Consider the following 18030-nt stretch of genomic DNA (forward strand, 5'->3'; position numbering starts at 1 on the left):
CATCAATTCTTTGGCATTCAGCTTTCTTTATAGTCCAACTCTCACATCCATACCTGACTACTGGAAGAACCATAGCTTTGACTAGACAGACCTTTGTTGACAAAGTGATTTCTCTGCTTTTTAATATGCTGTCTAGGTTTTCATAGCTTTCCTTCCAAGGAGCAAGCATCTTTTTTAAAAAATTTCATGGCTGCAGTCACTTTCTGCAGTGATTTTGGAACCCAGGAAAATAAAATCCATCACTGCTGTCACTTTTCCCCCTTCCATTTGCCATGAAGTGATAGGATTGGATGCCATGATCCTAGTTTTTTTAAATGTTGTATTTCAAGCCAGCTTTTTCACTATCTTCTATCACCCTTATGAAGAGGGTCTTTAGTTCCTCTTCACTGTCTGTCATTAGAGTAGTATCTTCTACATAACTGAGGTTGTTTATATTTCTCCCAGCAATCTTGATTCCAGCTTTTGATTCATCCAGTCCAGCATTTCACATAATGTACTCTGCATATAACTTAAATAAGCAAGGTGACAATATACAGCCTTGTCATACTCCTTTCCCAATTTTGAACCAGTTGCTCCATGTCCAGTTCTAACTGTTGCTTCTTGACCCATATATAGGTTTCTACCTTGAAATTTAATGTGCACTATTCTATTGCCTCTTATAAACATTTTAGGAATAATATGGCAAGTATTCTTAAGTATGGTAAGTAAGCCAATCTAGTCATCCTTTTTTTCCTTTACTAATAAATTTACTTTTGTTTTGATGTTCAGTTTATGAATATGTATAGATTTATGTAAACACCACCACAACTAGGATACGAAACAGTTTTACCACCCTGAAAAACTTCCTCATTTATAGTCACACCCTCCCCTCATCCTTAAATTCTGGCAACCATTAATCTGTTCTCTATTACTATAGTTTTATCTTTTTGAGAATTTCATGTAAATGGAATTATACCATTGTAAACTTTGGAGACCAGCTTCTTTCACATAATATTTGAAGACTCATATGAGTTATTGCATGTATCAGTAGTTTGTTTCTCAGTAATATTCAATTTTATGGATGTATTGTAGTTTGCTTCTCCACTGAGGAACATTTGGATTATTTATAGCTATTGATTATCACATATAAAGCTGCAGGGAGCATTTGTGTACAGTCTTTGTGTGAACATGGTTTTCAGTTCTCTGGAGTAAATTTCCAAATGGAGATTGCAGATCATATGATAAGTGTATACTTTATAAGAAACAGCTGTATTATTTTCCAGAGTGTCTGTACAATTTTGCATTCCCACCAGAAAAATGAGACTCTCAGCAAAATGAGAGTTCTAATTGCTCTCTATCCTAACCAGCATCTGTTATTGTTAGTATTTTTTATTTTGGCCCTTTAATGGTTGGATAGTGTCTATCTCACTGTGGTTTTAGTTTACATTTACTTAATGGCTAATAGTATCCTTTCATGTGCTTGTTTGTCATCCATATATCATCTTTGATGAAGTGTCCAGATCCTTTCTCGACTTTTAATTAGAATTTTGAGATTTTTTTCCAATATCTAGTTGTGTCTTTCACTGGAAATGTGATACCTGTAAAGGTTCTCCTAGTTTATGGCTTGTTTTTAATTTTCTTGACAGTTTTTTGGTTTTTTGTTTTTGTTTCTTGTTGTTTTGGCAGAGAAGTTTTTAAATCTGGTGAAATCCAATTTATAAGTCTTTTCTTTTATGGGTCAGGCTTTTTGCACCATTTTCAAGAACTTGTTACCCAACTGCAGTTAAAAAAGTGTTCTCTTTTGTATTCTTTAAGACATTTTATAGTTTTATGTTTTATATTCCAAACTGATGCATTTTGAGTTCATGTTTGCATAATGTGAGGTTTAGAGCAAGGTTAATTTTTTTACATATGGGTAAAGCTCAACATTCAGAAAACTAAGATCATGGTATCTGGTCCCATCACTTCATGGGAAATAGATGGGAAAACAGTGGAAACAGTGTCAGACTTTATTTTTGTGGGCTCCAAAATCACTGCAGATAGTGACTGCAGCCATGAAATTAAAAGACGCTTACTCCTTGGAAGGAAAGTTATGACCAACCTAGATAGCATATTCAAAAGCAGAGACATTACTTTGCCAACAAAGGTCCGTCTAGTCAAAGCTATGGTTTTTCCTGTGGTCATGTATGGATGTGAGAGTTGGACTGTGAAGAAGGCTGAGCACCGAAGAATTGATGCTTTTGAACTGTGGTGTTGGGAGAAGACTCTTGAGAGTCCCTGGGACTGCAAGGAGATCCAACCAGTCCATTGTGAAGGAGATCAGCCCTGGGATTTCTTTGGAAGGAATGATGCTAAAGCTGAAACTCCAGTACTTTGGCCACCTCATGTGAAGAGTTGACTCATTGGAAAAGACTCTGCTGCTGGGAGGGATTGGGGGCAGGAGGAGAAGGGGATGACAGAGGATGAGATGGCTGGATGGCATCACCAACTCCATGGACATGAGTTTGAGTGAACTCCGGGAGTTGGTGATGGACAGAGAGGCCTGGTGTGCTGCGATTCATGGGGTCGCAAAGAGTCGGACACGACTGAGCGACTGAACTGAACTGAACTGAATCACTTGTTCCCTATTTTTTGAATAGACTGTCTTTTCTCCATTGAATTGCTGTTGTATCTTTTTCAAAGATTCAGTGATCACGTTCGTGTGAATTGATTCTGTACTCTGAACTCTGTTGTGTTACACTTATTAGGTATCTGTCCCATCACCAATACCACACTGTCCTGATTTCTCTATCTTTATAGTAAGTGTTAAAAGTCACATAATTAGATTCTTTAAACTTTGTCCTTTTATGAAATTGCTATAGCTATTCTAGTTCTTTTCCCTTTCCATTTAATTGTACAGTGAGTTGTCTATACTTAGAAAAAAATCTTGATGGGACTTTGGTCAATATTGTGTTCAATCTGTAAATCATTGTGGGGAGAATTGAGTCCACTATTTTGAGTCTTCCAATCCATGAACATGGTATATATACCTCACCATTTATTTAGATCTTCTACAGTTTCTCTTGTCAGAGTTTTGTAGTTTTCCATATGCACAAATCCCCTCATATTTAGGTTTATACCTAAATATTTCATCTTCTTGTAAATGGCATTTTTTTTTATTTTGGTTTTAATTGTTATTGCTTGTATATAGAAAAAATTTTGGATTGAAATATTCTGAAATGTTTGCAGTTATCTCAGGTGGTAATATTATAGGTGACTTATTTTTGTTGATCTGTATTTTCTATTCTTATAGCGAATATACGTTACTTTTATGTTTAATATTATTCTTTTATTTTAAAAAAAAATTTCTAGGGGCTAAAACTAGTAAAGCTTCAGAAAACACTTTTGAACCTAAAGGGGATTACTTGTATACTTGACATGTCCTGGATGCTATAAGATTCTTGGAAGAAGATGAAAAGGAAATTTTCCCAGGAAATTTCTGTGAGAATCAGAGAACTAGAACTGAATGACAGGGCATAATTATAAATCAGGAGTATAATGTGGTTGACTAAAGATGAATTAGGATTATTTCAGTAGTTTTAAACAATTAAACAGGTATTTCTTTGTAGCTGTTATCTGTGATGGACTTTGTGCAGTTGGTTTATAAGGAAAATTCTAAATTTTCATTTTAAAATCATTTTACCTTTAGTTTATCTCTTATTAATCTATTTTAAAACTTTTGGTGCCTACTAGTGAGCTTAAGGAAACGGTGGTATAGCACCTTTGAGAACTAGTTTACAGTTATTCAAAACACAAGCACCAATACCAAAGGGGTAATGAAATCAGCTTCTAGCAGTTATAATTAAAAGATGTCATCAACAAAGAGTTTTAATTGTTTTTCAGGGAATTTTTTTTTTTTTTTTTTTTAATGGGAGATCTGAGTTTGCCGAAAGTTACAGACAGAGTTAAGATGCTAGAGAGCAAGAAATAAAACTTCTGTCTTATCTTGTGTATGTGGATTATAGGCTGGCTAGGTTACCAAAATAATAGGGATGTAGACCTCTAAAGTTTCTCCTTCCTGATAACCACTTTCCTCGCCTTCAGATGTTAGATCTTTGGTTACTATACCAAAGAAAGGCAAGAGGGAAAGGCTGGTGAGGAAGCTGGCATTGTTATTATTGTTTAAACATTGTTGAAGAAAGGAATCAAGTAAGCTTGAGTAACCTGAAGAAAGTATGTCAGCTTTGAGACTGATGTAGAGGAGTACTTTTGTTTTATACCACTGATCAAAATATTTTAAGGTTTTTTAATTCCATAGCTTAACAATAAAGTACAAGATCAGCTTTATCTGATCAAATATTCTTTTATGTATTTTCAAACAACTAAAAACATTACTGAGGAGACCTCAGTTGAATATAAAAATAAGTACTTGCTCATAGTAAATGGTCATTGATGTTTCTGGATTTTTTTTCCCCTATAAAGGCCACAAGCAGCTAAATCTAACAAAATCTGCATTTTTGATTTGTCCTTTTGAAGTTTTTTTCTATCTTTATCAACAGCTCAGTTAAACTGAGTCTCTGCTTTCTCTCTGATCTAGTCACATCCAAGAGTTGAGCATTATGTAGATTTCACTTACTTCAGGTACCTAATTGATGCTCATTTCCTCATGATCAATTATTGTATCAGAAGTATGGAGAGTGCCAAATTGATGTCATTATAGCAATAATTAATACAATAGAGGGCTTGCTATGTGTCAGGCATTGTCCTAAAGACTTTATGCTTATCTTCTCTTTAACCGTTACAGCAGCCCTTTGAAGAAGTACTGTCATCCCCGTTTTGTCAATGAGGAGACTGAGATATAGAGATGTAACTTGACTGCAATAGTAAATAATAGAGCCAGGATTTGAATTCTGCCATTTGGCCATGGAGTCACTGATACTAGCCACTACCTTATCATGGTTCATTTTACTGGCTCTCATATTGTTTACTTTTAGCTAAAACCTAGCAAGTATATATTGTAAACATTATCAACTGTTTGTAAAATTAAGTTATGTTAGTAGTCTAGAATTATAGTCAAGAAGTCTCCAGAAATATTTGTGATTCTCTGAGGTGAAATTTTTTTAATGAAAATATAGTTGCTTAAGGTAATGCAATGTAACATATGTATTATTTATTTTTTGGTTGATTATTTTGATGTAACTCTATAAAATATAAACATTATATTTTAAAATAAAGCTAAAATGTAATCTACTACTGATAAACTTGATGCCTTCATAACTGCACTTAAGTTAGGAGGAAAATATCAAAGAGAAACGTCTTTGAGCAAAAAATTAGGCTTGTTAGCTTCCCTGATGACAGAGGATTAAGAATATAGGGATTGATTAAAATTTGACCTTGTATGGGAAGATGATTTTATGAAGTCTGGTTCCTTTTGAAGGTAGCTTAGAGATAGAAACCAATGCATGGCTTTCCATATTGACTGGAAAATTAAAAAAAAAAAGTGTGGATTCTTTACACACTGCTGCATATATCTGTTGTATGGTTATGACTCTTTATCATGAATGACAAATCTTTATATTATAATATACTATTAAAATATATAAATATAATAAAACTATTAAAATTTATCTTGAATTTTAATTGTATATTTCTATGATTTCAGACCTTGTAGCAATCTTTATGGAATTTTAATGGCAGGCTAATGCCCAAGATATTCTCTGTAAAATATTCCACATAGAAAAAATTCTGTTTCACATATATTCAGAGTACATACACAACAGGATATATAAGTATTTTATGTTTCTGAGAAATAGTGTATATACAGAGTGACTACCAAAGTATGCAGACAATCAGATGACTTGATAGCTGTAATTATATGAAAAGCCTGCTGACAGAGCTCCAGAGTAGAGGCATTTTTTCTTTAATGTAGGCACCTTACATTACGTTAATGTGCCTATGAGAAAGTTAAGACAGTGGTTGAGTTCAGAGGCTGGCGTGCTTTTCTTCTCATATCTTCTCATTCAGCAAATGTTAAAACTAAATTATTCTCTTTTGTTTATGTTATTCACCATCAATGAATATTGCTTGTTTTATTAAATCTTTTGTTTTGCTGCAGTGACTTGAGGGAGCCAGCTCCTAACAACAGAAGCTTTGACAAAGCACCAGAGGATTCTGTTAAAAAGTTGTGTTTCGTAATTGTAGTTGTCGTGTCAGAGCCTAACTGACTTGGAGCTGAAGGATTTTTGTGAGATGAGTAGCTGTGCCAGCAGGGACCCAAGTCTCCTGGGCTGGCCGCGCTCTCATTAAGATTTGCCGCTAGCAGTGGCGGTGTTCAGCATGTATGTGACGTGCATTCTGTTATTGTATGCTTGGCTTGTCAGCCTGCAGCTTTCTGACACTCACTTATGTCACTCTTTATTCAGAGAGGAAGAAGCTTTTGATAATTTGACAAGACAAGCTCTTAAACGATCTAGGTCATGGCCTTCACTGTCTGTGATTGTGAACATATTTCCTGAAAGCCCTGTCACTCATCACAGCTACATTTTCTCCCGGGGAGCCACAGGCCTGTCCTGGTCTCTTGTCAGCTCATACATTTTGGTTATTCATATACCAAATACAGTACTGGGTTTTTTTTTCTTCCCTTTTGCAAATGCTAGCATGTTAGTAAGGCTAATCCTTTCTCCTGTGCTGTGTTCCCAGCAGGGCTGCGTTCAAGGGCTCTCTCTAGTACAAGGCAGACAACTGGCCAAGGGGAGCTGAGGAGGAGGAAAGGCCGCTTAGTGCTGTTTTTGTGTTTGTTCATTGTTGTGGAAATATGAGAACTGGTGGCAAGGGCCTTGTCTATTGAGCACTTGAGTCTTGGTCTGCTGTCAGGGGCTGTTTAAGATTGAGTGTTTTATTTTCTTTGATGTTCACATTTGAGAATAGGGAAGTGGGAATTAAACAACAGATGCACTAAGCCGTTGTTCTAGTAAAACAATAATTAGCACCTGATAAAATTCAATATGGGTCGAAATGCACAATATAAACTCTCAATTCATCTGGTGTGGCAAACTGTGTTGATTCATCTTTGAATTTTATGAATAATAACACTCAGTTATTCATGTATGGTTTATTATACAAAATACAATAGAGGGGAAAACTAGTTGGGCAAAAGTTGGCAAACAGTGCAGCACATTGCTAAAACAGATGTACAAGGACACTTGGTGTGTTTGTAGTTGTGGGGCTTGAGGAGGCCCTTTGGGTTGCCATCCACCTAAGTGCCAGTTAGGTGAGATCACCAGGACAACCAACAAATACAACTGTATTTTAATAGTTTGTTACATTTTCATCTTAGGTAAGTTCCACAGCAGACCAGTCATTCATTTTCTTTATTTTTTTCTGGACTTTCTAGTTCATTCCATTAGCCTTTATATCTCTGTACTTCATTGTAAATATTTTTAAATAAACATTTTAAAATGCTCCAGTTGTAATAGTAATCCTCTTGCTATGGAATTTACTTCATTTTATCTTAAGTTTTCCATGTAATATATTGGGTTGGCCAAAAAGTTCATTTGGCTTTTTCCATATGCTGTTTTATGTGTATGCAGTATATAAATATGCATACTATGGCATTATAAAAAGAAAAGAAAAATATATAAAGTAGCTTAGGAATGGTAAAAGAAGTTGAAGCTACAGCAAGCAAGAAACATTTATGTTTTAAGAGTTCATTAATGAGACATAGTTACATATCATGTATCTAGAATTAAAGATACTTTATAATGGCACCTGTTTTTAGGTAAAATATTTCTTTTACTTCTTTTAACCTTACATGAAAATATATAGAAACTGTAAAATGGAACCATGTATGGGAAAGTTGAGTAAAAGTACTTGTGAGATAGTCAAGTAGGGTTTATAAAATTGTAACAGCATTATCTAATGAAAGAAAAGGAGTTTCATGTCTCTTAGTACTAATTTTCTGTATCAGGCATCATCTTCATATACAGTGCAATCAGATGATTGTTCAAAAACCAAGTAATTCTTTTATTACCAAATTGCTACAACACAAGAAAAGGTCACATGGTAGAGTGGCATTCTGCCAGAGTATGACAACTCAGTGATTGCGATTTTTCAACCGTATTATTCTGAGGACATTGTGGTAATCAAGAACTATCCATAACTAATGTATAAATAACTGCTTGCTTATCTCTACAGTAATCTAACTCAAATTATATGTACATAGCAAAAAGCTTATGATGGAAGGTAGGAAATGAATATTTAAGGGTATCTTGTACATTAGATCTTTGCATGTAAATATGTTTATAAAAATATGTGCATACATATACACACACATATATATATATGCATACATACATAATATACACACACACATCTGTAAGAACTTTTGTATCCTACAAGTTTGTATCTATTGTTTGGTATCTAACAGAATCTTTGCCTTCTGAAGCTACTTTTTACTTTCTAATAATAGTTTGCTTTTGAACAGTGTTGTTCATCCAGAGATTACTGTATATAAGTGGCTTTTTTTAGTTAGACACCTTAGTTTACATGAATATGACATTTAAATTGGAAAGTTGGCCACTAAGAAGTCTAATTTGCACACCTTTCTTTAGAAAATTCCATTGGATAGTTAAGCTTAAGATATATAATGGATAAAATTTTTAGCATGGTTGGAACATACGTACTTTTATCACTAATAATGGTATAATCAGTAGAGATTTTGCCATTCAAAAGTTATTTTCTGAGTTATTACCATGCCCGTAATATTTTAGATTGTATGAATCATCTTTGTTACTTTTATCACTACCCTGAAAAATAAAGAGGAATGACAAATTAAGTAAAGAATTGTTTCAAAGATTATAAAGGTTTAAAAAAGATATAAATCACTCTTAATGTTACGTACGCATATGTGTATGTATATGTTTGTGTGTGTATATATATGTGTGTATATATGCATTTTTAAACAAAAGCTATAAACTCACATCCACTTTAAGGATTGCCATTTACTTAGCTTGGTAGTTTAATTTGTTAAAATCATTGCTGTCTTATAGTTATTATTAAAAATATTTTTTGTCTTCAATAGTTCTTTTTCTGAGACAATAATAAACTGATCAACTATTCATGAAGAACTTAGAAAATGTGTCTCTTTAACAGAGTCATAATTTAAGCATAAGGAAAGATTTATATGTGTGTCCATAAGGAAGTATCTCCTAACTGGTTTTTGTTGCTGTTGCTTTTGCTTGTTTTGGTTTTGTTGTTACCTATTCTGGCTTCAGTAAATCATTCTTTTACAAAATTATTGTGGTTTTATTGGGTTTTTAAAGTTACATATCTATAAATGTAACAGTGGAGAAGACCTGACTTTTATGGGAAAAGTCAAGATTCTTAAAGCTGTCTTTTGTTTTGCTTTTTTAGTTCTTTTTTATGTATTTCATAGATTATAGCAAGTGATTAGGTAAAACATCAGAAATTTATAACTACAGTGAAGTCTTCTTAAAAGTAGTTGCTATTTAATTGTTTTCTATCATACTACCAGGGTTCAAAATGTTCTTTTAAAAGGTGTACTTGGTGAGTCTTATTGATTTTTGAACACTGCTGTTCATTTATCAGTTTAACTGAGTTATGGCTCTTAATCACATCTTAGTGCCCAAAACTTCTAACCTGAAAAGAAAAAAAGAGAGAGAAAACTTTGTTACTGGCTTTCTGACAATGGCAGGGAGTGTGTTAAACCAGTGTAAAATTCAATTAAACTGTCTAGCCAGGTTTTTGAAGCTGAAATGCAGACCCTTTCTGTTAAGCTTCTTATTTTCCTGTGACCGACACCGGTGGATGCTGGGTTATGCCAAAACCAACAGGCTGTAAAGTACCTTGTTTCATGCTCGCAGCTGATCAATATTTTTATTTTCCAGGCTTGCCCAGAAATCTGGAGGCAGTATCACCTAACGGTGAGTAGAAACACCTTTTTTATTTTCCCCAAGACCTAGCCTATTTACCCTTCTCTGAACTGTTGACCATAAAATATAGACAAGCATCTTCTACTGGAAGATAATAAAAATCTGAAGCATTTTTGCACTGAGAAAGCAATAATATACTTTTTCTCTTCTCCCCTGCCCACTACTCTGTCCTTTATTTTCCAGTTCTTGAAAGATTTTCATTGTTTTTTATTACTCACATCATTTAATGATTACATCATGGTATTTCTCAGTTTTCCTAGATAACATTCATTAAAGGGGAAAAGTATACTAGGCGCAAAAAAGAACAGTAGTAATTCAGCAATCCAGTGTCTTTAATATGTTGTATTATCTACAGTCCACAAGCATACTATCCACACTATGTTCCATTATAATTTTTCTGGCTTTACAGAAAGCTTTACACATTATGTTTTAGTGAAGCTAGAAAAAACTTAGTGTATCTTAAACATAGAACAATTCAGCTGTCATATCCTTAAGCCCTTCTTGACTTACTCAAAATGTATAAGTATCTTCTTTATACCATTTAAGTTATTTAATTCTTTGGTTTCCTTTTACTATGATTTTAGGCCAAGTAGAAGCAGAAAACATAGTCTGCTGTGGAATCAAATTGACTAAAGCTCAATATTATGAGTCAGTTTATTTTTAATATTTAGCTTAAATAATTTCAGTAATTCACCATAGACCCACTAGTCATTTCTTTTAATATATTAAATATGTTGTGCTGAGCAAGAAACAACAATAAAAATTTCTGTTGTACTTATACAGTTATGCAGTATATTTAAAAGCAGTTCTTTAAAGTTTAACTTAATAAAAAAGTTTTTTGTTTGTAGGAGGACATAGTAAAATAGAAACGGTAAAGTTTTTACAAAGCATGTCTTCTTTCTGCTCTCCCCTTAAGAAGTAAAAACAAACCAATAAGTCAACTCAGACTATCAGTGTGCCTGTTACAAGCCCCAGAAGTACCTCAGGTGGTTTGTTTTCACATTTTATTGTCACTGTTTACTTTGTTGAAAGATGCTTGGTAGAAAGCTGTAGTTCCTCTACTATCCTCGATCCCAAATTGGGTTTTGTTAAAATTCTTTAGTGTTATCCCCTACTCAAAAATAAATAAATACGCACACATGTGAGTGAGCACACGCACACACACATATACACATATTACACATATTGTTACAGATATAATGCATATGAATACATTATGTTTATGTATAGGTAGCAGTTTCTTTATCCTAACACACTATAGTGAAATTCTTAGCCTAAACTTAACTGGAATCGAGTCATGTATTATACTTTTCACTCTTTGGAACTGTGCAGCAAGTTTTTCATCAGCATTTTTATTAAGTAATAGCCTAATGTATATGACATTGCATTAATTTTCTATTTTCCTGTAAGTTAGAGAATTCCAATCATGAAAACTTGAAGTGTAGGAAATACTATTTTAAAACTATTCTTTTCATTATTTGCACCTGTATTTTTTTTTATATAACTATCATAGAAGGATAAAAATCAATGTTTGGTATAACAGATATTTTAAGGTTTGTTTAATATTATAGCTTTTGAAAAACATAAATTGTAAAAGGAATAGTTAGAAAAAAGTAAAAACAAAATGAATTTGCCTTTGGAGAAATTACAGTATATTCTATCTGTAGGTTTAACAAAATCATTTCGAAAAGTTTGTCTTAAATCTGGGATCATGATTAATTTTTCAAAATAATATTGAAATAACTATCACAATTCTAAATTATCAAGTTTCAAATAATAAGTAATTAAGTGTTAGTTTCCTGTGCAAGCATAAATGCAAAACAAGTATATTTATAATCGTGTACATCAATCCAGCTAAACTAATTATGCATATAGGCAATATCCTAATGTGTGCAATTAAGCAATATTTAATCTTGAATAAAAGCAAGATACATGATGATTTTAGTCATCTTCAGCTCTTTTACTAAGCGATGGACTGCCATCTATTGACTCATGGTAGCCCTCACACATGAATGTGGCGTCAGTCAGGGCAGTGACCAACTAATGAAGCCCAGGTTAGAACTGCTGTTGTATAGTCATTTAAACTAATCTTCTTAAAATTGGATATTTCTACACATAATCATTGATTAATTTCTTTTTCTAACCAAAACATGCCCATTTCTTATTCAGAATGAACTATGCTTTCTTTTTTGAAGGAAGAAGTGGATTTGTATATCTAGTTTAGAAATGTTTACATTTGAGAAGTTTTTGATTGCATTTATCTGAGTGCCAGTCAGTGAGGATAGAAGGACATTTACACAATCTAAAGTTTAACTACTACAATTTAAGATCTATCCAGGAATCACTTTCTTTAAAAAAAAAAAAATCTGTAGGTTAAACATAGTTTTATTTCTCAAACACACAGGAAAGATGGTAGAGTTGACTGGTTTAAATGAGCCTATGAAATCAAATCAGAAATTTCTTAAAACATTCTGAAATAAGAAAATTAAAGAAGTATTCACTATTTTCAGTAATTTCATGAGAGGTCAAATAAAGTCTCCTTTATAACTTATATCTGAATAATAGCTTTTTAACTAGACTTGACTAGACTCACTATATTAATAAAGAAAAAAGAAATAAGACCATCATCCTAAAGGGTGCATCCTAATAAAACTCTGGCACTACATATATTTATATATATCCATATTATAGCAAATATTTGGCCATGTCATTTTTCTTTATATATTTATTTAGTGGCTATAAAATTATATCATATAATTTAATGACTTTAGATTATCAATTTGTAGATCTGCATGGGAAAAAGAATAATATATGATTTTTATTTAGCAGTTAAATAATTTTTCTGATTAGTTTATGTATTTACCTCCTTCAAAAAATGTTTAGAAAGTTTTTAAAATCTTCAATAATATAGCACTGTTCTTGTATTTTAATTTCTGTAATATTTTCAGATTTTGGTAAAGCCTAACTTTGAATATTCTTTTTCATCTTTCAGATAACTCATTCTAGATTTTAAAAATTTCCCTCTTTAACTATTCAAGAAGGAAAGTCCCTTCCCCCATCCCCTGTCATTTCTAGTCTCATTTATATTAAAAATCCCAGGCCAAAATGGCCACCAACAGAGTTTTACAACCAACAGAATTTTTAACTAGTAGAGGCTATAATTTGACATGTTTTAGACATTTTGTTAATCTTGTTTTTAATCTACTTACTTTAAAAAGTAACCAGGAGTTTGCTATTTGGGGGGCAGATGTATTAAGAACCAAAAAGGACAATACATCTTTTATGTTTAATTTTGTGCTTGGATTTCTTTGTGTGCATTGTTAAAATGTGTTACAACCTACTACCTTTTATTTTAACTAAAAGTTTAAACAGGAAGCAAATGTGACCTCTTTGAAAGAATTAGGTTTTGAGTGTTTCTTTATATATAATGTTTGAAATACCTAGAATTCAAAAAGCAAAATACTTGCTCTCAGGGACATGAACAGAAAGGAATAGCTTCCCTGTCTTCCTTTCTAGTTTAGGAAAGGCTTGTGACCTGCATTTACTAGTAATTAATAGTAGTCTTACCTGAACTAATTGAATGCCAGAGTGTATCTTATGGACCATCACTAACGATATCATTTCATCTTGCCACTTAGTTTTCTCTCCTTACTTGAAAACATCAATTTAGAAATGCGTTCTTTGGATTTTCACAGTATGGAAATGGGAGTTTGAATGTTACTCTCTAAAACATTCTCTGCCATACATTGAATAGGCAACCCTAAATGCCAACAGATTCAAATTTAACTTTAGAACTGTGTTTTATAGTCCAGAAGGAAGGACCAAGAAAGTGGAATTTCATTATGAGGCAACAGCTATACAAAGGCATTTATCCTGGAATTGTGATATCAGTTAGGGTGGGTGACAGTTTTCTACCTGGCTAATATTAAAATGGAATATATTTTAATTAACTTAAAATGTGAAAAAAATGAAGAGTTAAAGAGCTTCAAAAAGTCAGCCTCAAGCCAAAACCTTTTCTTTTCATGGACAAAAATCTCTCCCTCTTTTTCTCTTTCTCTCTCTTCATTGACTATATATTGGGAATCCTAGATCTCCTAATGAGAGCTTCTTGGCTACATAAACAGAACTGCAAAACCCACAAGAACCCCATCCACACAGCGGATATCAAGTGCTAGGACTTTGATTTTTCTTCCATGTATGTGTGTCTTTGGAAATAGAACTGGTTACATACTGTGTTTTAAAATGTCAGATACCTCCAAACAGAGTGAGAACTAAGCCTCACTCTATTTTAAAATTATTTAAGTCACCTTTTTCTTCATACTTTTTTTTTGAAGACTGGCATACAAATTATCACAAACTAAGACTTTATAAATTCATTTTGGAGGCCCTTATTTTGGTCTTTCAGTTCACTTTGCCAGCTTCCTTACGAACTGGGAATACTCTTGTTTAAATTGTAGGGCTTTTCCCTCTGTGTCTTGAATCACTATGGTTAAGTGTTGTTATTAAGATATTACATCTCTGTAAAATTTTTCAGAGTTTTAGTTTTTATTAAAATGCCCTTAATACTAGAACACTACCATAAATGTGAATGTACTCTGCTCTGAGGATTCAGATTGTACATGACTGTTTTGTAGTACCTCAGGGCCATCTTTCCATAGTAGTACTAGAAAATAAATCATGCTGCTTTCTGTTTCAGGTTACTTTGGTGTCTGAATAAAAAGAGTTTTCTGAATAAGCATTGATGACTTATTTTCTAATATTCCATTTTGATAGCACAGATAGAAAATATATTTGTACAGTGACCAAAATTTTTAAAGATTTTTTTCAAATGGAAAATTTATGTGAGTACTTTAATATTTACTTAAAACACTCACCTTGTTCTTAAAGAATTTAGTGTCACCATTTTGCTAATAATTTTTTAGTTCAATCTAACCATGTTTTGAATTTAGTATAAAAGATAATTACTACATTTACAGAGTAGGTCAACTGATTTTTTTCACTAGCATGTTGGACCACATTTGCTAGAACTTATCGTTGGTAGCAATTGGAAAATGCAATTTCAAAGCAAATGAAACCTGGAATTATCAATCTCAATAAATGAGATTCATTTAAAAATAAATACAATTTGCCAAATCATCAAAAAGCAATTTTCGAAAGCTTCTGTAATAGGAAGGGGGAAAAAGGTGAATGTTGTGAATTATAAATGCATATGTTATTTTTACTCTCACAGTGTTTCCTCAGACCTCTAGACATTGTATATACACAAACTTATTTTTGAATTTGAATAGAATAAATTATTTAGATTTGAATATAGTTTATTTCTATTTATTAAAGCACATGAGAGAGCTTTCATATTTTTATTTTGTCAAAGGAATATTGAGGTGTCATCTCCTTCAGTGAGAATGCCCAACTTACTTGATTTCCAGTATTTAATGCAAAAATTAGGTTTTTTTAAATGGGGAATCAATATGGCATATTTTGAGTAGTTGTTTTAATATATTTGAATAATATCAAGTGCTTTATGAAAATATTCTAATGTAGATTTAAATGTTTCAGAAGAAATGAGAAGTATGCAGCATTCACACAATCTAGAACAGATTCTTTATAAATATTTTGTCCAGGAAACAGCTGTGTTTTTGTCATTTTCTAAGTATCTTTAATGTCCTAATCACCCATTATTGTGATTTCTGGTTTTTTTAGGTAGTGCATGTTGCTAATAATAAACTAATTGAATCTTAAGCTCTATTATAAACTTCCTTTCTTCAATTGACAAAAAAAATTCCTGTGCTGTTTGTATGCCCCTTAGTGGCTGGGAACAAAGTCTATTACATATAAGACATATATTTACTATATGGGCTTCAAGTTTTACTTCCATTTTAGAATTTTAAAGAAATACCTATTGCGGTTTATATTTTCTTACCTGTTAATAAATGTTTCTCCTAAAGATTATAGAAGCATGGAAAATTACATTTGGGCTTTTTGCTACTCTTTTTTTCTTTTCCGTAGTGTGTTCACCTTTATACTTACGAAGGAATTATAGTTAGTCGTTATAGGGGCAATTTCTTCTTGATACTTAAATTTTGTTACAATTAAATCTCAGTTTCTAAGTATTTATAATTTTAGCATGTATAACATTTTTAAAATATTTTCTTTCTTCTCCTTAAAAAACATACATCATTCATATAATCCCAAAGAAAACTACATTGTGTTTTCCTTTGAAGCTCTACACTTTGAAATATTGTTCCAAATATGACAAAAGTCAATGTAAGCAAAGAGCCTGAGAATTTTCAAGATTCATGAAGTTTAATACTTCACAATAATACCTAGCTGTATAATAAATTAGAATTTAAAAATCTGAAATGTAGAATGCTTATTTTTTGTCAGGTTAAATACACGTTAAGAGTATAGAATTATTAGGTAGGACAATTTTAGCATATTTGAGTGATTGTTATTCATATGTGCTTTGAACACGTGGTTCACGCATTCCTTAAATATATTCCAGGTGATTGAGCTTGTCATGATCTTCTCTGGACATTTCAATGCAAGAATAAAAGTATACTGGACCAGTGATATTTGTAGTAAGCATTCCTTTTAGTAGTCATGCATGTGAATGACATGGTAGATTACAGTAATTCCTAACAGGTTTTAAGTGTTTAGGAATTGATTATTCACAATCATGATCAACTCTAACCTTTAAAGGTTTTGTTCAGTCATTTGACTAATCTTCAGGAAAAGGCTCCTGAAAGAACCCCTTGACTTATTGACATGAATAATCTCTCTCAATTAGTGTTATATTTTCTGTTATGATATAAAATACAGTTGTAAACTTAGGTTGAATTAAGTTTCATATTTTAAAAGCAAAATCTCTTAAATTACTATAAGTTAATGAATTGCTGATAAACCCAGATTTTAGACTTGGAATTCATTTGCCACTTGATCCCCAGATACCAGAAAGTCATGAGAGTTACATTTTTGTACATTTGCAGATATTTTCTTCTAGCTGTTTTGAGTTCAGCATTGGTCCTCCAAGACCAACAACTCTGGTTTTTTAGAAATATCTAAACTATTACATGAAGAAAAATACTACATGTTTAGAGGACAGTTGAACAAAAATATTTTTTAAATATCTTTGGAATTAAAATAGATCTCCCCCTTAATTGGTATACCAGTACACTACTAGATCACATTTGAAAAACAAGAATTATTCACTAAGAATGTTCAGAAATCCCTATTAGCTTTGTAAAAAGGATTCATTGTATAAATCAATTGTTAATAAAGCTATCCCAGTATTTTAATTCCTCTTTTCCAAAACTCATACAGAATTAACTCTTAAATAGATTTTAAGGTCACCTTTATAATTTTGTAGTATATGGATGTCTATAAATACCAGTTTTACATAAGTATTGTTCCTTTACATGTATTTGTGGATTATCCCACATTTCTTTTCAGTTAAGGGAACTAAATTTTGGATTGTTCCTTAACTATATTTATACAATAAAATCTTAATTCCCTCATTCTTAAATCAGTCACATTTCATTTATTTGTCTTTATATCATATTCCTTCTCACATATTAAAGTCTTTAGAAAAATGTGCTGTAAAATTGGGGTGAAAGGGCAGGCTTATTTCTGAGGAAATTACTAGGAAATGTTTTAATCGTAATATGGGGGAAAGAATGCCAGCTTTGGGATCAGACTGTGCTTTAAATTATAACTTTCATTTACTAGCTGTGCAAACCTAGTTAAAATATTTCCCTTTTGAGACCCTCAGTTTCTTCATCTGAAAAATGGGTATAAAGCCTTCTAGGGTTGTTGTAAGTATGCTGTGAAGTACTTGGCACAGTACCTAACACACAGCCTATGTTCAACACTCTGTGAGCTCCAGTACAGCCATCCCACAGATGACTCACTCCTGTAGAGATAAAACACTGGATTAGTATCCCAAACTCAGATTATGTATTTTCAAGTCTTCTATTTGCCTAAGATGAGATCCATAATGACCCTTTTCATGTCTGTCTCCTAAAAATGTTTCCTCCTTAGAGCTGTTGAAATGAAATCCCCATAAGCAGTGTCTTTTCTTAAAATTATTTACCTCAGTTTTCATTTTCTAGTTATTTATGCTCAT

General features: G+C 32.4%; 1 protein-coding gene across 2 annotated transcripts in view; it reads left to right on the plus strand.

The window, feature by feature from the left end:
• Positions 1-18030, plus strand: part of ZCCHC7 (zinc finger CCHC-type containing 7) — a 266912-nt gene that overhangs the window by 222875 nt on the left and 26007 nt on the right. For both annotated transcript variants that reach the window (XM_006063495.4, XM_006063496.4), the window contains exon 6: positions 9864-9899. In XM_006063495.4, coding sequence (XP_006063557.4) covers positions 9864-9899 — 36 coding nt within the window. The remainder of the gene's footprint in view (positions 1-9863; positions 9900-18030) is intronic.

Source organism: Bubalus bubalis, chromosome 3 (genome assembly GCF_019923935.1).
Source record: "Bubalus bubalis isolate 160015118507 breed Murrah chromosome 3, NDDB_SH_1, whole genome shotgun sequence".
Lineage (NCBI taxonomy): Eukaryota > Metazoa > Chordata > Mammalia > Artiodactyla > Bovidae > Bubalus > Bubalus bubalis.